Source organism: Phlebotomus papatasi, chromosome 2 (assembly GCF_024763615.1).
Source record: "Phlebotomus papatasi isolate M1 chromosome 2, Ppap_2.1, whole genome shotgun sequence".
NCBI lineage: Eukaryota > Metazoa > Arthropoda > Insecta > Diptera > Psychodidae > Phlebotomus > Phlebotomus papatasi.
Window position 1 is genome coordinate 50,366,734 of NC_077223.1, and position 23,676 is coordinate 50,390,409.

The 23,676-nt window shown below is 32.5% G+C and overlaps 1 protein-coding gene across 1 annotated transcript in view; it reads left to right on the forward strand.

Moving 5' to 3' along the window:
* Positions 1 to 23,676, forward strand: part of LOC129801562 (CYFIP-related Rac1 interactor B) — a 37,024-nt gene that overhangs the window by 8,260 nt on the left and 5,088 nt on the right. The window contains exons 2-3 of the mRNA XM_055846774.1: positions 17,612 to 17,875; positions 17,946 to 18,208. Coding sequence (XP_055702749.1) covers positions 17,612 to 17,875; positions 17,946 to 18,208 — 527 coding nt within the window. The remainder of the gene's footprint in view (positions 1 to 17,611; positions 17,876 to 17,945; positions 18,209 to 23,676) is intronic.

The window sequence follows — 23,676 nt, forward strand, 5'->3', positions numbered from 1 at the left end:
CGCAATTGCTTTAGAATTCATTGAACTCACTGAAGTCAACTTTCCGGTGATTTATGATGGAAGTAACTGGCGAGGAAAGAGATTTAAACTATTGCTGAATTGTATAATAACTAAAAATTTATATTATCCGGAAGTTAATGTAAAAAGGGAGAATAAATATAATGACACTTTTCAAGGGCTGTCGCGTCAAAAAAGGACACGAACGACAGTGTGAATTGATGATGGTAATAATTTTATTGAGTGTATTTGATACTACAAAAGATCTTCTAAGTGAATTCAACAGAGTATCATAAGAAGCCATAGTTATTCATTCAAGTGAATAAGTAATTGAAAAGCTTTTCATACTGGTATTTTTCTTCCCTTTTGAGAATATTTTGATGCACATTGTTGGGGTATTATACTTCAAGTTTTTTTTTAATAATATTTAAATGAATGTCAAAAAGGAAAAATCAATATTATTAGTAATTAACAGGCGTATTCATTTTTTGAAATGTTATTTTAAAAGAAGCACATAGTGGATGCATTTACAAGAAATTATCAATTTATAGACGATTTCAATCGGACTATAAATTACGTTCAAACGCTTTAAAAATATCTTAGAAATAATATAAATAAATTGAGAATGTTATATATGAGTTATATGTAAAGTATGACTGGTTTATATAACCTGTGAAAAAATGTTCTTCTTGGTTCCCCTGGGCAAATAATAACAAGACATTGTTTGTCGAATTCTAAAAGAATTAAGGACGGTATAACATGGTCTAAATATTTGCCTAGACTACTTTCAAAACGATAATGGAAAAATTGTAAAAGTATTTTCGAAATAGGAGGTCTCGTGGTATAATTGGCAAAAGCGTCCAGGGTTTTAGCGGAGAGATGTCTCTTGGCTTGACTCTTCTGGTCGTGAGATCTATTCCCGTCAAATCAGCATTGTTTACTTTTTGCAATAGACCTATAATTTGATTTCTCAAATAAAAGTGAAGAAAAATCGTTTAAAGTGAGTAATAATAATGTGATCATGAGAAAAAGATACAGTAGAGTTCCTCAAATTTGAACGATATTTTCAAAAACGTAACGGAATTCATGTGAAATTTACTTTCCCTAAATTAAGATAAATAACTGTAGAGAATATATCAATGTAATTTGTTGTGAAATATATGGAATTTGTTGCGGAAGTTAATATAATACGATAATAATAAGGAAACACCCGGAACACCAGAGAAAAATAGTTCTAATTCAAACTCCACGAAAAACTTTCTTAACATAACCTCAAATTTTACATTTTGAACTCAACCGTCGTTCAAATTTAAGGAGTTCAAATTTGAGGAACTCTACTGTATGCTAAATGTATTCTTTTTATGACATTGCCTAAAATAATCGAGTTTGGACCTTTTCAAATAGGCGGCGAGAAGTGGTTACAAAACTGGCGAAAAGTGGTGAAAAGTGGCGACGGAGTGGTTATTTTTGCATTATTGATAAAAATTAGTTTTTTAAGTGGTCCAGCGTTAAATTCTAGGACTATTGTTTTCACAAATCATAAGCCATTACATCTAAGTAGTTATGTGTCAAATTTGAGTTATCTTGTAATAAGAGTTCAAAAGTTATAATAAAATTAATTCTTCTTTTTCCTAAACATGGCGATAAGTGGTTACTCCACCCTATAGGGGGCTAAATAATTTTCCCGTCTGTTTATAAGTAGTGAAGAATATCAAAAATATAATACAAATCGGACTCAGATTTTTGCCAGAGTATCATAGAAATGTTATAACATCAATTTTGTTCCGGCCGGGATGTAGTAAAACGTATTGAGATGATGAAATACCATTTTTGTGAACCAGTAGAACAATATATAAAATTCAGTTTTTTAATCTTATAATGTTTAATAAAAACTTTAAAGAGGAAATTCAGAATAATTGTTATTCACAGATTTTTTTTTACAAATTACTAATAATTACCATTAATTATCATTAATCACCAAATAAATATTCTATTCTATTCTATTGGTAAGAATTCTTAAGGAAATTTACACTAAAGGCTCTTTTTAAACTTTTCAACTGTTTTATACGCTCGTCCTAAAATGTCCCAGTATATCGTTGGTTGCGGCTACCTCTGTCGTATCTGCATTTCTTTTGTGTCAGCATTTCACGCAAGAGGGGACGTCTGTATTGTAGTTGCTCCGAATGCAGATACAAAACAAATGCAGATACGACAGAGGTATCCGCAATCGACGATATGCAAAAACACAATTTGTAGAGAGGATGGTCATGAAAAATTTTACACTTAGGGGAAAGTGATCTGCCTTTGACCGGAGCAGCCTTTGAATGTTTTAATTTTTCTCTTATTTCCCAAAACGAAAATTTTATTTTGTAAACTATGTTGATACTATTAACTATTGTCTATTAACTTCAATTAACAAAATATAAATTTTGCTTTGGGAAACAAGAGAAAAATTGAAGCATTCAAAGGCAGGCCACTTTCCCCTATAGCCCTTATAACCATACTTATTTTTTGTAATAATTTTTCAAACCCCAGATGCGAAATTTATAATAAAAACTTGTTTTTCTTTTATTAGAAAGATAATTCGGTGAAATAACGAAATATTTCAGAGGAAATTAGGCGATCTTCAGACTAGAGGTTTAGTCCAGTTCCCAAAGGTCTCTCAATCTTAAATAGCGACCAATTTTATTTCTTTTTGAGAACCTAATAGGTAATTTATCTCAATAATTTATCATATTTAGTTAAATTTTTCAAAAAAATCGTGATTGATAAGAAATTAGAGCAGTTAAATCATACACTGAGAGAAATCCGAAAAAGTCAAAATAACATTCCGGAAATGTTAATTTTACCCTGCATTATTGATCCGAAATCGGTGTAAATATTACCTTTTTAGGTATATTATGGGTTAAAGCTACCCTTTTTTCATGTTGATTTTACCATCAAAAAAGGTGTAAAATTAACATTAAAAAATGTTGATATATTTTTACATCCGAAAAGTGTTAAAGTTATGACGAAAAAAAGTTAATCGTAGCCTCTTTTTTTCTCAGTGTCTGGCTAAGCCTTAGATCTGAAGCCCATTTTTCACATTTTTAGTAATAAAATACTATTCGCTAAAACGAATATTTTTTTTAATGATTTGACGCATTTGTAATCATCGTTTGGTTCAGTGAAATATTTAATGATGGTTAGTAATTCATAAAAATTAATGATCTTTGTGAGATGACTTTAAGTAAAGTAGGGGAGACCGGGGTAGAATTAGCCACAAAATGAAATTTTTCATTGCGTATAATTTGTACAAAAAATGTTTGTATGAGTCTGATAAATATTTCAATGAATAGGAAGGGAAGTATATATTTAGAATAAAGAGTGTTTTCCTCAATATTCCTTCGCAGGCAAACTATAAGATACCATTATCTAATACAATACGTGGCTAGTTCTGCCCCGGTCTCCCTTACTGCCTATAATCTATCTTACCCTAATGGCCTCTAAATACTACACAGTAAAAAAAATTAACACTATTATAGTGTGTAATCTTTCACACCACTATAATAGTGTTAATTTGAAAAAAGTGTTTAATTAAAAAATGTTGAATTTCTAGTTGTTTAATTTAAAAATTGTTGAATTTCAATTTGTTGAATTTTAAAGTTGTTGAATTTTTTTTGTTTAATTTTTAAATTGTTTAATTTTTTTTTGTTGAATTCTCAAATTGTTTAATTTTCAGTTGTTTAATTTAAAATTTGTTGATTTTTTTGTTTAATTCAAAAGTTGTTTAATTTTGAATGTTTTAACATTTTAAAAGTACAAAAGACGCATTGTTCACAAAAAATTTTTTTTTTTTATTTTCTTCATTCAACTTTCATATTACATTTTGACACACTTCTTTTCGTATTTTTCGTTTCATTTGTTGGATGTATTTTTAATATGTCTCGCTAGAAAAAAATCCAGTGTACAAGCAATCTCTCTGGGAAAGCATTCCTTGAAAATGTAATACATTGCGAACATTATTTCGAACGCTTCCCAGACATTTGGTCCTTTCTGAACCTTTTGACCTTTGTAGAATATCATATGATCTCCTGTGTTTTCTGTAAAGCGTAATAAGAAAATTCTATATATAAAATTTCCTTGAAATGTAATTTGATCATAATTTACCTATAATATAAATTCCAGGATGTGACGTCATGAGATTTTGCGAATTGATCTGAAAGCATACAAAAGTTAGTTATGCTTCAAAGTACGAAATAACAACCTATTACCTCTCGGTGTTGCAAAATTATGTGAGCATCTTCCTTGAAATAGTGGCAAATCGCCTTTATCAATTCCTCCAGGTCTTTTTCTCCTTCGAATTCTTCCTTCATGCATGCAAAGTAAATTAGAGTGTATTAATCCCTGAGCTTTGGAGTCATAGTTTGGATGTCAGTTTCTGTTAGATTTTTAAAGTGTTCAAAGAGCCCATTTTTCGTCTTCAAAATTTCTCAGTGAGTTCCGATTGATGTCCCGTCTAATTTGTAAAAAAGTAAACGTAAAATAAATAAATAAAATTAAATTAAAATAAAAAGGTATTAGACATGGACACATAAAATATATTGTTATAAAAAATATAGATTAAAAATTGATTTTGTTTACTGACATAAAAAAAATATGAAGCATGCGAAGACTTCCAGACTTTAGTTTGTAGAGTTCTGAAAAAAATATGGACTTTAATAGTTTCTGAAATATGTTACGTTATTTTTTTAAGGAAACAGAAAAATTGAAAATTTTAGGTTTTATATATTTATTCTTGTGAAAATGTCAAAGTTTCTTGTGAAAATGTCACAAAAATCACATTTACTGTGATAATCAAGTTTCGAGTTCTAAAATTCTTATAATAAATTAATCGAAATTCGAGATGGATGTAATTTATTCGAAGGTTTGAGAGTAATTACTGAACATACTGAAGAGCATTTTTTCAGTGCGACTAAAAATATTTTAGAACTCTCTAGAGATTATCTTATTATTTTCCTCATGAAAAAAAACAAATAGAACTTACCAGAATTTTATAAAGGTCCCACGAAAAATGAGTTGTCCGGAGGCCTCACAAAGTGTTGCGAATTCTTCTTAATTTAATTCAACTGATTTGTTTGTTTTTTCCGTGAATCTTCAGGATATTGCTGATAAAAGAGAGAAAAACAAATCTTACGAATAATCCTTAATATTTCCAATACAGTCAGCTGTCCGGAAGTAAGAGAACGTATATTGCAAGCTTCAACAAATTCACGGCGTAAAAATCACCCCCGGCAGTCAGTCTGCCACACCTACGGTACAATTTGACTTAAATAGGTGCTCTAGCTAGAGAATCATCCTGCCAATTTTCACATAATGTTAGGAAGTGTGGAAATATGTTCACGAAAACCCCCAAAATGTGTCGTCCGGGAGTCTAAGAAATTAAACCGTCTTAATCATTAAACCGTTTTCTTCGTGAAATGTGACGCACTTGATCGACTGAACTATTCTTGGAGGACTCAATGTGATCCTAATTATCTATTTTCTTCTCTAAAGCATAGTTTTCTCACAAAATTTCCACAAATTTCCAAACTAAGATCTGACATAATCACACTTTCTCTGGAATTAGACAAAATATATCCCGTCTCAATAAAATTAACAGGAATCACTCAAATACTAACTTCTTGAACTACACCAAATCCCCATCTCTCGATTTACCACTTACTTTATTAGAAAAATTAAATCAGAATAACATAAAAACACTAAACTTACCTTTTTGTGAACAACATTCCATTCATCGTACAGAATAATAGCACTACAGTGAAGCTAGCAACATCACGCCACATTTCGCGACCATAATGGTAGTAAAACGACACAAATTACCACCATAATGGTGTGAAATTTTCAACATTTTTAAATTCAACAACTTTGTTGAAAAATTTTCACTATAATAGTGGTAATTTTTTATCACGTGACAATAAATTACCAAAATATTGTGTATTTTTTAAACATTTTAAAATTAAACAATTAAAATGGTCAATTTAACTCTATAATAGTAGTAAAATTTTACACAATTTTTTACTGTGTAGAGAAAGATATGTCCATAATTGTGACGCTCAGAGCAGAAGTAGACCGTTTTAATAGGGAAATGCATACAAATTGCTTTTGCTTTGAGCATCTTAATTGATAGTTTTTCCTATACGTAGGGAAATTTGCTTCAATATTGAATTATTTTCTCCAGTGTGTGTAGAGGTCATAAAGCTATATGTATATCACTTTAGAAAATGCCCATTTTTCATTAAATTTATATTTTCGATATTTCCCATCAAGTATAATAACACAAAAGACATTGTAATCTTCTGTTAAAATTTAGTGAATCATTGAATATAGACTTTTTTAGGTTAATTCAGATGGAAAATGAAATGGAATGTGGTGTTTGCAAGTTGAAATTAAATATTCTTTTGCAAAATTAAAGTTGCTCTTTTTCTCAAAGGCACTGTTTACCCCAGTAGTGTAAGAGGCTTACAAGAGTGTGTAAATTTGCGTGTTAAGTGCAGCGAGAAACTCTTAAATAGCAAAATATAAATTAATAAGTACGGCAAACACACAACCATTTATAATCTAAATGGCGATGAAAAAGGCCACGAGGGAGGAACTGGAGTGAGAAGATTATCGAATTAAAATGGTTTTTACTATGGTGAGCCCATTATAGGACAGAATGAGAGAGAGGAAAGAAATGAGGAATTGAGTGTGGAAGTATTCACAAATTCAACTTCCGCTTCTTATTTCTCTCTTTCGTCACCTACCAATGATTCACGCTATTCATATATATATAACAGACAGAAAAAAGTTCGTGTTTTATTGAAATTTTGCACACAAAAGATGAAGATACGTTGAGAGACTGAAGAGAGATTAATATTACTATGATGATTGGGATTCTATACATCTTAAGAAATTCCCCAGATTCCACCTCCATGACCATTCTTCTTTCAATGACTCTTCATCTTTTTTTCCGGATCTCTGACGCACCAGAGAACATGAGAGCCTAAGAATCTCTTTATGATCAAATTGGATGAGATTCTATTTTGGTTCCCCTTTGTTCTGTCCCCACCGGGTAAGATCCCAATGTCTCCATCTGTCCAGTTCAAATGACTCCTCACAAAAAGTATACGCATGATTGTGAATAATGTGAAGGTCAAGAAAGAGATTTGAGAGACATAAAATATGTGAGAGAAAGAAAGGCTTCAGAGACTCCAATGACTTTTGGGATGCTTTTATCATATTGCGCATTTCATGTGAAAAACACTAAGGAATAATAAAAAAGACCAAAGCGGGAAGGAAGTTGTGAAGAGAGAATTTAGTCAGTCACATGTTGACCACATTTTCACCACATACATCTCTCCAGTCGAGAATGTCTGCATAGAGCAAATATTCTTTAAAAGGAGAAATTCTTGAAATGAAATTGAATTTTAAAAATAAGAATATATAAATGTGTATAAGAAATGTTCGATAAAAATTGCTGCAGAAACCGCGAAGGAAAAACATATAAAGCAGAAGAGTGTGAAGACCACGTGAAAATGCGCCAAGTGATGAAAATTTCTAAATATTTACAAACACACCGCATGTGAGCAAGAACATGGATATTTTCACTGAATCATGAAGTGCGAGGGAATGGCACGATCCATTCGAAAGTGTTGGAATTGGAAAAATTGGAACAATTTATTAATTTCAATTTATAAACAACTTGCGATGTTTTTAATCAATGCCATGTGGTGAACTGAAATAAGATTTTGAAAGAGATGAAGAACATTAGAATGGAAAAATTGATTATGTTCTCGGTTTTCTTATAATTCGAAAATGCTTATTACATGATATTTTCGGAAGTGACTTTTAATATAGGAAATTTTGTGATAACAATAAAAATTCATTAAACATCCACCGCCGTCTTAACTTCGAATATCCACGTCCGAAACAAAGTTGAAAGTGAGAATTTTACGAACTTTAGTTCTTGTTAATGGTATTTATGTACATAGCTCTATAGCCCTATAGCTCAGTTGGTAGAGCACTCGCCTAGTTAACGAGAGGTCTCCAGTTCGATTCTGGGTAGAGGTAGGAATTTTTCCTACCTTAACTGAGAAAAAAACTGGATGATTTGAGTGTCATTTGCTTCTGATTGACGATTTCAAAGTTAAAGGTGTTAGAAAAGTAGCTTTCTCCGTGGTTATAAAACCATTATTGTTCGTCGTATTTTGACAAGATAGGTCTAGGATTTAAATTGTAAAAGTATTATATTCATTTCTTTAACAAATATAATGAAAGAAAAAGAAAAGCAAAAGAGCAAGTAAAAAAAAAAGTTTCGAAGTTTCAAATTGTTATAAAATTCATAAAAGTCATCAGAAATAGAATAAGCAAAACATCATAATTCTCTTTGCAAAATTGTGGAGCTCAGAGGCAAAATTGAACATATCTTAGGCTTTAGCGAGTCCTTTAACCTTGGTACAACCTTCTCTAACTAGAAGATTTAATAAATTACCCAGGACGTCTAAAAAATCAACAGATGAAATAGAAATAACACTACTTTAACTGATATCATCGATTTTATTTTATACCCTTTCTATTTTTTTATTTCATGTCCTGTGTGCCCATTGCTCTCTTTTAGTGCCATTATATAGATATTATTCTATTATACACGAACAAAAGCATGTTTAATTATCCATTTAATATCTACATTAAAAGAAAATTGTGTAGGGAGCATATACTGCTATAGGGGAAACTGGGGTACCACCAAACACGGGGTAGCACCAAACACTAATTTTCATTTCTAAACTACTTGGACTATCTCTACCATTTCTTTAGTGGACAAGCATCCCTATAATGCCTAAAAATTTCTATAGGTTTTGTCATCAGAAGTCGAATATCTGATTAAAAAATCACAGTGTTTGGTGCTACCCCGTGTTTGGTCGTGCTCCAGTTTCCCCTATGTGTAAATTTTTTAAGGTGTTGTAGACTTATGACCATTTTTACTACGAGTTGTGGGTCTCTGTGATACCCAATAAAACGATTATTACGAACAATTGTATCGAATTTAATCAAAATAATCCTGAATATTATCTGTACAAGATTTGTGGAGCTCTAAACGTTAAATTCATTTATTTTTTTCATATTCTTAACAATTTTTTTAATCTTCAAATAATACGCTGTTATAAGCAAAAACATCAGTTTTTTCTTTGTATGTAGATCGTGTTACCTAAAAATAGCGCTGCTATATTTTTAGTGTCAGTTTCAATAAAGGATGCGCTTCATAGTTCTGTATAAAAGTGTCAAAATTTTTTGATTCGGAGCCCCTGTTTCCAAGCAATCGCTTGACTTAGGTCAGATTATATATGTTCTGAAAAGATCTTGGCATCAGCTACATTATACTAAAATTTAAGCTCAATTGGTTGAATTTTAGGTTTTGATAGTTATTCAAAATGGCGGACAAAAACGTCAAATCAAGATGGCGACCACGCTATCTTGTAGATCTTGGGCATTTTGTCTTAAGTTCTCATATAAATTGGATAATTTTTATTCAATTATTTTTCTAATAAAGCCTTAGAAAGACCATAACATGCCATTATGTGACAAATCATGTGAACCTAGGAACAAAATACTAAAAACAATATTTTAATGAAAATATTTAACGCAATCGAAATGAATTATTCTAGTCAGATAAATTTAAAATAGATTTATGCAATTCACTATTCTGAATTGGCTTTTGGAGTTAGACTTTCAGATAACTTTTCGACGGAGTCGCTTTTCTGCAAAATATTTCATTTTATTGGCTATTACTGGAACTACAAGTATACTTTTATGCCTATATACTTTAGAATGGTAGACCTGATTGGCGAACACCATTAATAAGTCCTAGAATTAAAGAAAAACCTATGGGCAACAGGGGGTCACAGTCACCCGTACCAAATTTGATCCTTTTGCAAAGGATGGATCAAATTTCGAAATATGAATGCGCATTTCTCATAATAGGACATGCGACTTTGATCCATCCTTTGCAAAAGGATCAATTTGATCCCTTTATTTTTATCAGTGTAGGGGACAAAGTCGCCCGCACTTACGGTGTAAGACCAAGAAAGGGGTTCTAAATATTTATTATGTCAATTAAGTATTTAATATCTTCATGGAAGACAATCCTTTTGACAAACTTTTAACAAAAAAAAAATGACACATTTACTTCCGAAGTAGTTGACAGGATCTTGCGTCCGGCGTTTTTTGTCCTGATAGTTGATTTTGCCTTTAAAACACCAAAAAATCCTTATAAACAATATTAGGAGGCATAAAACAAACCATATGATGTACCATGTGAAAACAAAATACTCACTATTTAAAGCCCAGTGCGACAGACCTTTAAAGTATGATCATATTTTTAGCATTCATAACAAAATGCATTTTACACAATTTTTTCTTAAAATGTGGCAGATGAAAACTCTAAGTGTGAAATTCTAAATTCTTCAAACTTCTTACATGCTCTAATTTTTTTTGCTTTGTGGTGTTCAGAACAAAATGGATTGTCATGTTTAACAAATTGCTGAATTTTTAGATGGTAAATTTTGTAAGTTCATTTGAAATTCCTCTTTTTGCGTCCTTGGCCACGCTTTTCAGTGAGTAAGTCGAGCACGAATAGTTATGGCTGTGGAAACTAATCAGAAATCCGCTGGAAGAATTTCTACACGAATGGCAATGAATAATTCAGTGGGAAAAATTCATGATGAAGGAAATATTGCTAGTTAGAATGGACCATGCTCATCTTATGATGTCTTTGCTGCAATTTCAACATCGCGATTGATGGTTTTGGGGGGAAAATGTGATGACTGAAGGAAAACAAATTCGACAAGTCAGATATTGCGAAAGAATTGCGAGACAAAAATAAATAGGAGAATTTTCTCCATAGAAATTCGTAGAATTTTAAATGATCTTTTTTTTTCATTTGTGGCAGATTTTAACACATTTTTTTTTGGTTTTTTGTCGCAATGCTTTTTGGTGGTTTTTGAAGGAATAATGAAAATAGAAAGAATTTTATGGGTACGAAAATCTCTCGACCGCATAGGAATTTTTATGTGGCGGTTCACAATTGCCACAAAATGCTGTGTCACGAAGAAGAAAGGGAAAGTTTGCAATTCCCTGGATTCTCGGGGGGAGAGTTTCTATTATTGGATACTGCAAATGACATCATTGTCAGCAGAAGAGTTGGAGAGAGCAGGAGATTGAAACACATACGAACGGGGAGTCTCGGGATGAGTTTGGAGGAAAAATTAATTTAATACACTGGCAAAGGGTATTTGTTGAGTTGAGTGATTGGTTGGGGTACTTTGGATAACAGGAATTGATTTTGAAATGATCGGAAGAATCCAAGAGGAAATTGTTCTATTTCGCAGAAGAGAGAGAGAAGGAGAGGTTTTCAATTAAATTGCAAAATAATGAATTGCATTCTTTGGCATTAATGGGAAAATTAAAAATATTTCAATAAAAAAAAAGAATACAAAATGGGAAAAAGATGATTTTTTGGTTAGAGAAATTGTGGGAATTCAATCAAAAGGTTTACTTTTAAATTTCTTCTTTGCAAATCAGTGACACAAATGCTCAATGATGCATTGCTAAAATACAATAATAGACTGTTAATTTGTTAATTACTCAAGTAAATAATAGCAAATCAGTGAATTTCAATTAATTGCAACAAATATTTGTGCAGTATTTCCAATAACATGACAGATTAGTGATTTACCTTTTATGAGAAAAAGAGAAACAACATTACTCATTGAATCTATTTAATTAAATAAGAGTGATTAATTATAAACTGACAAGTATATATTAGTTTTTCTAATGAAAAATTTATATAATCATGTTGAACATTCCATGAAAGAAAAATATGTTCAGAGGAAGTCGAGAATGAATTAAGGGAAAATTAGAATTTCTAATCCAAAAACTTTTCCCAAAGAAAATTTAAACAGAATTAAGAATGGTCCACTGGTAAAAATGAATGGATCACCAGGGATCATTTCAAAAGAATCATGGCCTAAAAGGTTCATTTTCATCAAATCACTTGAATTGAATTGATTTTTCTTTAATGAATCACTTCAGTGATCCAAGTAAAGGATCACATTCAATGATACATTGAAAGGTTCCTCGAATCGATCATTTCAGAAAGATCGATGTTCAAGAATATTTTTCTGCCAACTAATAAAAGGAAAATAGCGAAAATGAGTTTTTAGGTTTAAAGGAATAATATAACAAGGCAGAATGAGACATTTTTGAGACAACTATTTTCAATCTTCAGGATATTACGCCAAAAAATATAGAAAATATGGGATACATTCAAATGGATTAAATTGAACATTTCAATTGGATCACTATTGCGATTATTTTCCATGAATTTTCTTACTAAATAAAACCATTGAAACAGTAAAAAATGTGTTTACTGTATTTGCTCATATAAGGGGAACGTGTCTAAACTAATAAAATGATAGCTTTAAAATTTTAACCGTGATATTTCAGCGATTGAAAATTTGGTACGATATGTCAAAAGTGATACATTTGAATGGATCACTTGGATAATCACGCCACTTTTAGTGACGTCAGTGACAGACGCCGAGACTCGATGAGCTCATAAATAAATAGGGTGCTCTTGTCGTGGAATTTGTGTCCTTTTAGATATTCAGTGACGCTTTTCTACAAATTATTATGTTATAGGTAAAACGGATTAAGTTTGTAGACTTGTGAATACATGAAAAATTTACCAAGTGAGTAAAAAAAGTGAAAAATGAAATAATCCAGTTATACGGATTTGTACAATTCTAAGTAATTGTGTCGGTGTTCCGCCCCCGGAAAAAAATCTCTTGTCAAAATGTGTTTACAAGTAAAAAAATTAATGTAAAAACTGTAAATTATAAAAAAATAAGAATACAAATTCATTTGCAGGACAATAATAATGTTTTACTTTTAATTTATTTTGAAGGGCAAATGCATTATATTTAAAAAAGATTAAAAAGTCATTTTAAAAGTTCCATTTGATCAATTTTAGAGTATCGCTCACTGATCCATTGAAAAGCTCCTCAAAGTGAACCATTCAAAGTATCAAAATTTGATTCTTTTGCAATGGATCAAAACGATCTTTCAAAAAAGGATCGAAATGATACATTTGAAATGATGGATCATATTTGATTCACCAAATGAATCGCGAATGAATCAAAATGATCCACCTTTTTTTACCAGTGTCATTGAATCATTCTTACATTTCGAATGTTATTCGAAAATTATCTAAACTTTATTAAATTGACAAGTCATACTTCGAAGTTTACTCGAACCCATAACTTCCATGTTATGCCCTAAAAATTGATGTTAAACTTATTTATTGTAGAAAAATTTTAAAGAATGAGTATTTGTAAAGACTTTTGCACTTCTCTAATCCTCATAAATCATGTTTATAAATCCTCACAGATTCATAAATCTTTATATAGTTTATACAATGTGTGCAATATGGCATAGAATAGGGGAAATGCTTCTAATTTTGTCCAGTTTCTTATTTTGGACACTTTGAGGATAACATTGGACACTAAAAATAAATTGATTAAAATGATGGATTTTTATTCCAATATTTGATGAATAATGAATTCTATCTAAATATTTGTTCTTTTTGGAAGATTTTAACACTAAATACGTTAAAATTTGAATATGATTTGAGTTGAATTTGCTTCGTTGAAAATTCAGTGTGAGCAATTGCTTACGAGAAATATGACAGAACTTCGTGGCTTACTTCAGTCTTATTTAGTTTTGGTGAAGTACTAACAAAGTTTGTTCGCTGTTTTTGAGTGATATTATTGAATATTCATTGAATATTGTGTTGATTCACGTTACTGATGATTTGTACATTTGACCTGAAGTGAGATTTGCCTTGTGAATTATATTTTTCGTGTGAAAAATGGGAAATGTTTTAAGACATTCACCAGTGAGGTGATGATTCTTATTTTGGACAGGTGTTTTTCTCACGAAATTTCATGAAGTTTTAGCTTTTGTGATGACTAGGTTGGACAAATGCCTGGAGAAACAAAGGAGCATCTTCTCTGCGAAAGAGATGCAGCGAGAAATGCCTTGAAAAGTTTCCGGAAAGGCCAGGGAATGAGCGAATCCGCACGTACTTGGAGCATCGAAGTCAACTCACTTTAATGAATGATATGGAAAGTTTCTGGGCTTCTTGTGACATTCCACGTTTCCCTTACATGACCAGGAAGAGGACTTGGTAAGATTGGTTCATAAAATGAAGAACAATGGGCATCCTGTTGAGGCGGATTATCTGTCCAAATTTACAGACAAGTTGTAAAAATTAATAACCAAGTTGTCCAAAATAAGAGTCAAATTCACCTCTACATATCAATTCATTTTTAAACGTATTAAAACTAATTTTAGTAAAAATGAGATGATAAATAGCTTTCCAAGTTTCTAAACAATCCTTCTGAAAAGAGAGTAACAAGAAAAGTCAATTAGTATTGAAAATATGGCACTTCAAACTTAGGATATCGATGCTTATATGCAGACTGTCCAAAATTATAAGCACTTCCCCTACTACAATTAAATTTCGGATGAAGGAGTAACAAAATACATATCTCAGAATTGCAGAATGCACGACTTATGACTTAGACTTAGATGCTATAACCCAAAATCATTATAGCATTATACTTTATCTACATAGATTAATAAAGTTGTTTAGTAGTTCAACTCATGTGGAAAGAATTTATTTATCGTTTCATAAATGATTTAAATCAATTTATAAATCATCTGAAAATGTCTCGAAAATCATTATCGGTTCAAAATTAATTTATTTTGGGTTGAGGAACAATTAAGATTTTTTAAAGGCTGTCCAGTCAGACATTTCGTCCATATACAAAATATACAGTTGAACTATCCCTAATAACGGTTTTTCAAGGTCAAATGTTTAAAAGGCTCTAGAGATCGTATTTATCAACTAAAGAGGACCATGCCTGGGCTCGTAAGAATTGTCTTGGAATTCATAACAAGCCTGAACCGATTCTAATTGGTTATGAAACGATAAGTAATTTTTATCCGAAATTCAATTGCATTATTCCTAAGCTATTTTGGGTTTCATTCTTATTCATTCTCATTCTTATTCATTCATCACAATAGGGTAATAATATGACCCGGAAAATTCTACGTGCTTTTCTGGAAAATTGAGAGTAGTTTATTATATCAAAATATGCAATATACAATCTTTGGATATTCTATTTTGTGTTTCTAAAGAACTTTTTGCTGAAAAAATAAATGAATATAAAAAATTTTGAAAAAGAAAAGTCATTTCACAAAGTTCGAAATTCGTGATTTTTGATCTCAAATATTTTCTTTTCCTGAATATCTGGAGACTTGAGAAAACTACCCAAGAATCTTACATCCTTCCTATTATGATGTCGTGTACAAACAGATAGATTTCAATTAATGTAAATAGTCAAAAAAAAAATTTTTCCCGGGTCATATATGACCCTAATGACGTGAAAGAGTTAAAACGACAAAAGATTATACAGCCTGAGAAGAAGCATTTCCGCCGTTTGGCTTTGGAGGCTGGTCATCAACGTTGAGACAGCGGCGAACGCTTGGTATGCGGCTGCTAATGTAAAGACACATGTTGGTAATAAAATACAATACAATATTTTAAGATTTAAGTAGATCAGAAAAATTGCTAAAGTGCAGATTTTAGTTAGAGTGCTCCTCTTTCTCTTATCTTGAATCAATCTTACGAGTACATTATTGATTATGAAATAATTTTGCATCATTTCACGCACGAACATTTCGACCTTATAGGGTCCATTTAATAGTTTTCCTAGGTCTAGGTTACTAAAAAAAACTTTGGCAAGCAAATTTATTTACTAATTGGAAGAAGTTTTAATTGAATTTCAAAAAGGTCTTTGAATCTTGAAATGGTTCGAATCGGTCAAAAACCGATTTTAACCGGTTAAAACCGGTTAGTATCCATAATTTATTCATCTAAACCGGTTGCGAATTGATAAATTGAAAAAGAATAAATTTCCAAAATGCTCGAACTCTTGAACACTAAGATTTGTCTTTTTAGTTGATTAAATAAACATGTTTCTTATTAAAATGATTAATATGCTACAAGTTTTAGATATCGTCAGTTAAATCAGCATTTGTCGTAACTTCATTTTTGCGATTTTGGGATATATACATATTTAGAATCGGCGTAATTTTGTTTATTAAACGCACTTGAGAAAAAGAAACATTTATAAGCCCATTAGAAAATATTTTAAACAAAAATTATCGTAAGTGCCCTTAATTAATAAAAAATTATCAGGATTTGTCGTAACTTCCATTTTTGGGGCATTTGCCGTATCTTTTTTAGCTCGCTTGCGTGGTTTGTAATTTGCAGCAAAAATGTAATATTTCTCATTAAAACGTTCACAAACTCTTCTATATATCCGACAGTGCGAATAATGCAATATTAAATCATTTTAATTCGATATTTGTGAGAAAAAGTGAGGAAAAATCCCTGCTCATCTGTTATTAATTCAAAACAAAACAAGCGATGCGGCGCACAAAATTTATTAAATAAAATCTATGAAATAAAAGCTTTTAGGGACAGGGATCACAGTTTAATCGACCAATTTAGTGAAATAAAGGCACTCATTATCACTAGAGTAATTAAAATTGATATAATGTGTTTTTGAAAATTGTTGTAACTTCTAAGATCTCCATACATTAGAAGTTACGGCTTTATAAACGATGCAAATTACGATAAAATATTATTGTGTTTCTTCGATATCTTCAATATCTCAGCTTTTAAATCATTTTATAAAGATTTTCTCAAGTTAACTTACAGTTTATTAGTGCCACTTTTATTATTTTTATTTTATTTTATTTTGATACTCAAAAGTATCACATTCGGGGCTCATTTTTAAGAAAGATAATGCTGAACTGAAAATTTCGTCTCCTGAGGAGTTGTCAAAAGGAAGTTACGACAAATGCTGATTTAACTGACGAGATATAAATTAGAAGTCATGACTTGGAGCAATCTACAAAGTGTTTTACACTTTACCATTTTGAATTATTTCCAATTTTTAGGTTGGATTTTATATAACCATTTCAATCTACTTACTTTATTCTTGTTATTATTTCATTCATTTTGTGTATAAATTAGTTTACTGTATTGTATTGTTTTACAACTGAATAACTTTGAATGAAAATTACTCAATGAAATCACTCTTTGACCATTGACTTCCTCACCAGCGTGTCGCTGGATTGTGCGACTCATTGTTGGGAAGCTCATTGGCATTATCAAGTCAATGAATTATAATGAATTTGGCCATAGAGGGGTCTTTTTATTCTCACCACAAATACAGAATACAGTGCAAAATTATGATTGTTCTACATCAATTTATGAGAAGTTGTTAATTTACCTTCAATATAGAAATATACTGAATTGAGTGATTAAAGTTTCTTATTTAAAACATGACTGGTTTCTTATTAATATTTGAATTTAATTAAAAAAAAAACAGAAAACATCACTGAGTTCTGAGTTTTTAGAAAGAAAACAAATAGAGCGTTTTTTTTTTTAAATTCTTTTCAGGGAGCTGGAAAGGAGATCCGTGAGGCGATAGCTGATCCATCTCCACAGTGTCAGGAGAAAGCGTGGAACGCTGTCCTGCCGCTCGTGATAAAGCTCAAGAGGTGCTACGAACATTCTCTGGAGCTGGAGAGGATTGTTCCGAAGTTGCTGGGTCAACTGGTGGGTGGTCGACTGAATCCCACACAGCATCTCGAGACACAACAGGCTCTTGTGAAGCAACTGGCAGAAATTCTCGAGTTCGTCCTCAAGTTTGACGAGTACAAGGTAAGAGTTGTTTCTTTTTTTTTCTCTTTAGCAAAATGTTTCGAAAGTAATTAAAAATGTTTTGCGGTAGATGAAAACACCCGCGATCCAGAACGATTTCAGCTACTACAGACGTACTGTTAGTCGGCAGAGGATCGATAATACTAGTCAGATGCTCGTGAGCACGGAGTTAGCTAATCGCATGTCGCTGTTTTATGCTCATGCGACACCGATGCTCAAGGTGCTCAGTGAGGCCACATCGAAATTTGTCCGGGACAATGCAGATGATGTGGATAATACAACAGAGACACTGGGCACGATGGCCAAAGTTTGCCTGAGGATGCTTGAAAATCCGTAAGTGCCTTTCTTTTTTTTTTATTTTTAAAGAGTAAACCAAAATGCAAAAAGAATTAGAAGAATCAAATTTGTTGCAAACAATAAAATTGTGAATTTATTTTCGCAAAATGATTATAACGAATGTAATATCATATCAAGCAAAAAATAATATCTTTCGAATATCTGATCCGAACGATAAGGGTTCGTTTAAACGGGGCATTTTCGAAATACACTGAATTGTTTGATATACCGATGTGTCTTAGAAATTTCGCTATTAATTAATTCTCTACGAGTGTGTCTCAATTAAATTATAGCAAAAATGGCAACTAATGACTAGTGTTTACTGGAGCGCCTTATCATATCACTGTCTATTTGGCGGAGTGTAGCTATTAAAGATTTTCTCTAATTGGCTAAGTGCTCGATCTTCGTTTGAACCTCAATATCGAGGTTAAAAAACAATCTGAGGGAAAAGTTGTACATAAATGAAAATGTAGCTAATAAAATTCTCTATCAAACCCATAAAACAGATTGTTAGGGACAGTCCTAGTTTTCGAGATATTTTTGATCAAAGTTGCTAAAAAGTTCGATTTTTCCATGTTTTCTGACATATCTGAGACTACAGCGCCCCTGGTGTCAGTTGTACGAACTTCACCTGTCCAAAGAATTATCGGGTATGTAAAAAAGAACAAATGTTCCCAGATTAAGAAATAAATCGGTTCAGCAGAATCGGAGATACAGGCGCCCAAGTATCAAAAAAAAACGGCAAAAACGGTTTTGCCTAGATTCCAGGCGCAAAATCCAAATGAAATCAAAATGATAAGTATTTTCGTAAATCATTTAACCCTAGCAATAGAAAAAATAGCATAAGAACCCAGGGACAAAATCACTGTTGCACAGTGTTATCTAAGAATATTATAATAAATGGGATGACAAAATGTCCCAGAGGCTTTGCGAAGTACTCAACTCCTGACTTAGATGCTAAACTTCAAAAGTTCTTTCACAGCATTAACCCTTTACTGTTGTTTGATCCGTTTCATAAATCACTCAAAAAATTCGACAAAATAATTTTAAGAGTAATAAATTAGATTTTCGGACAAAAAATACTTATTGGTTCATAACCGGTTCATTACCGGTTCACAACTGATTTGAATTAGTCTAGTTTTATCGGGAATTCCAAGACCTTTCCATCGAGCCCAAAAATTATACCAATAGAATGATAAATACGCTCTCTACAGCCTTTTTAATCTTTTACCTTGAAAAACCGTTATTAAGAATGCTTCAGCGGTATCTTCGAATAAGGGCGAAATGTTCACCTGAATAATCTTTAAAGCATATCCAAATTGAGAAACACATGGCGCGTTTTCAATTTTGAACAATCCCAAAAAAAAACATGGTTTGGAGAGTAGGGAAAATTAGGGGCATATTAGCGATCGTTGGATTGCTTTATAGGGGAGGGGCGCTCCGAAGGGCCCAAGTCGCTATCTCTTACCATTTGGCTTCTAGAAGTGGCGATAGCCGGGTAGATCCGATTTCCAAAATGTTTACTAAAATATACGATCTTTGGGGGGGGAGGAGTCGAAATATGTATATGCACTGAGAGAAATCCGAAAAAGTTAAAATAACTGAAAATAACGGAAATGTAAATTTTACCCTGCACTATTGATCCGAAATCGGTGTAAATATTATGCGTTTTAGGTGTATTAGGGGTTAAATTTACCCTTTTTCATGTTAATTTTACCATTAAAATGGTGTAAAATTAACATTAAAAAATGTTGATATATTTTTACACCTAAAAAGTGTTAAAGTTATGAGGAAAAAAAGTTAATCGCACCCTCTTTTTTTCTCAGTGTGGATATGTATAACAACTCAAAATGGGATTATACAATGAGCGAAATCAGATAGGAACGGACATATAAGTGGGTTATCTGTAAGTCTGATCGACATAAATTGTTTCTATGATATAGGTCTATTTAACAATGCACTTTTAATGGTAGTGACTAACGTGCATTTGCGTTCGAGCGTGCACGGCAGCCAAAGTATCAAAATTTTGGGTAATTTAGAACGAAATTGACATAGGGATGATGCCGATATTTTAAATAAAAATGAAAAAAAAAACAAACAAAAAGAGAAGACAAATTGTCCCAGCTTTGCGGAGTGCTCGAACTCACGAGAAAGAGCTGTCCGTGTATTAACTTTTCGCATGCTTTTTGGTTATACACTGCTGGCAATAATCATAGCTCCACTTTTTCATACTGGAAAAACTTCGAAAATTTTTTTTTTTGGAAAAAAATAAAAAAATCATTTGAAGGTGTTTTCAAGCCGATATGAAAAATTGCCATTTGAATTTTATACCGTTAGAACTGTGAGTACTGTGATAGAATCTTTATCAAAATGGCGATTTTCGGGTGGCAATAATTATAGCTCCACTCAATAAATTTGGCTCCAGGATATTTATTTTCAATTAGTGAAGGTAAATATCTTTTAGTAATTTAATTTATAACTTTATTTAGCTAATTAGAATCATTTTTATAAAGTTTTTCATGAATTTTGCTGAAATGTTGTAAGAAAAATGTTTAATTAACAAAAATAAGGGATTAATTAACTCTTTCGTCTCCTTTGGGACTCTGGGTACCCATGGAAAAAAGAATTTTTTTAGACTATTTAGAATCGATAAAATTCCGATTCTTCTGGATAAGTACAAACTATAAGGATGTACAAATCTAGGATATTTTTTGCAGGATCCCAATTAACTCCTGAGCTAAGATATTCTTGGTCAAAAATCGTGAATTTTCGATTTTCTGCTTCCTCGCAGATATTGTGACTTTTTTGATATTTCTAGACCAGAATAAGAAAAAACCTCTCGGGACCAATAAGTACGATAACTAAAAATTGCAGATTACATAAATTCGAAAAACAATTTTTTCATAAATTTTCAAAAAACTTGTTCAAACTTGATGGGAATTCTCGTCCGCAAGAATCTAGAGGTCAAATGTAAGGTTATCCCGCCAATGCCCGCCATTTGCTTTTTGACACCACCCGTCAAATAATATCTGCAGATATCTTTAAGATTTCTGTAGAGAAAATCTACACCTCTACAGAATATCTGCAGATAACAGTTCAGCTCTGGCAGCAGAAGAGTTCGGACGTGCCTCTTTGTTACTCGGTTGAATTTTATTAATAATTAACGGTGTAGTAATTTGATATGTCATCCACTTGTGCAAAGTGCGATAAGAAGATCTCGCGTATCGATGGATTAACAATTGGCTTGAGTTGTGGCTTGTGTTCTGGATTGTTTCACGCTGAATGTGAGGGATTATCCGGAAAGGATCTGGAAAGCTTTCAGAGTTTATCACCTGCGCAAAAGAAAGCATGGCATTGTAGTGATTGTGGAGTGCGCAGAAAATCTGCTCTGAGATCCGATCAGGCTGAGACGGGATTTCAACTGCTGGATGGACGATTTGATGCACTGGAGAAGAGATTTGAGAGAGTGGAGCAGCATATGAGCTCCCTGGCAAGAATTGAGGAGCATTTTGCTAAGATGTGTGACCAGTTTTCGGATTTGAAAAAAGATGTGAATGGTCTCCGGCATGATGTGGTTCAAATGCGTGACGACATTGATGACCTCCATGATGAAAATTTGGATATAAAAGAAAAAATTGCCCAAGCTGACGGTAAATTATATGGAGATCCCCCTTGTGACTTCAGAGCTGTGGAATTGCATGGAGTACCACAAATTATCGAGAATGAGGTTTATTCATCGGTGGAAAAAATTCTCAAGGAAGCATTGGACATAACGGTGGATGTGAGAGACTTGGATGATTGCTTTTACATCGGTGGAAAATCGAAGGTTGGTGATGCTGCGGGACGGGTCGTGGAGAATGAGAATCGTGCTGGTACCGATAATCCCGAGACATTACTACGAAGTGCAACAGGGATACTCATCATTCGATTTACATCGCGGAGAATGCGTGAGGAGGTTTTCAAGGCTTGGAAACAAAGAAAATCACACAGAGATGGCTTCATGTTCAATGGTGAACCTTTAGTTCGCTTTAGAGTTGCTGAAAGGCTCAATAAATCGACGAGGGAATTGCTGAAGAAGGCGAGGAGTACTGCGTTTCAGTGTGGGTGGCGTCACGTCTGGACTTCCGGAGGAAAAATACTGGTGCGCCGGGAGAACGCTGGGAGAGTGCATCTTATTTCTACTACTTCAGATTTAAAGGTCATTTCTAAGTAATCTTTCCATTTAGTATCTTTTCCCTTTTTTCATTTTTTGTAATCAAATTGATATTAACTTTTCTTTTCTTTTATTTTATTTGCCCCTTCATTCTTTGAATTTTCACCTTCATCCTAAACTCTAAAATGTTAAAAAATGATATTTCAATTGTAGTTCAAAATATTAGAAGCATGAGGGCAAATTTTGATTCATTTATGGCTCATTTGGCTTCATTTCCTTCCCTTCCTCATTTTTTGTTCCTAACTGAAACTTGGATACGGGAGTGTGAAAGGAACAACTTTAGTCTGGCTGATTACACTCTTTTTACTAGTTGCAATGAGAGCTATCGTTCGGGGGGTGTGGCCGTCTTTGTGAGGAACAATATTGAAGTGATAAATACAGTTAGACCTCAGACTGTCTCGTTTGACTGCATTCTCATAAAGTGCAAAATTGATCAGATGACTTTCACTTTCATTGCTGTATACCGTTTGCACTCTGTCCCTATTACTTCATTTTTAGATGAACTTGAAACTCTCCTGATCTCTCTCTCTAATGACCAAAGCGTATATATTTTGGGGGATTTTAATATTGATTTGCTCTGTAATAGCACTCATCGAGATAACTTTTTGTTTCTTTTCTCCTCATATGGTTTTGAGCCTCTCGTGTACTCTCCTACCAGATCATCTAACGGCAACTCGTCGTGCATTGATAACATTTTTGCTAAATGCAACTATAAAAAACTTCGCAATTCTTGTGTTGTAAATGATCTTGATATAACTGATCACTCCATGTTGTACCTTACAGTGAAGGGATTTAAATTTGTTAGAGATACGCCAGTATTAGCAACTTCTCCTCTGATTTCTTATACGGATCTTAACCAGCGTCTTGTTAATGAAAATTGGCAAGATGTTCTCTCTATTTCAGATGTGTCCCTGTGCTTCCAGGCTTTTATTGATAAGCTGCAATATATGATTTCCGCCTGTTCCACTTTCCCTTCTCATAATAAAAGAACTCGCAGATTGCAACCCTGGATTTCCAATTCTTTAATTAGGAAAATTACGCTGAAGAATAATCTTTATAAACGTTTGAAGAGACATCCAAATAACTCTAAATTACGTAAGGAATACTCAAAATTAAGTAAATCAGTGTCTGCCAGAGTCAAAAAAGAAAAAAACAATTATTACAAAGGGAAGTTTATAGCGTCAAGGGGTGATGGTAGAGCTCAATGGAAGCTCATCAATGAGCTCACTGGTAGAGGGTCTGGAGTGTCTTC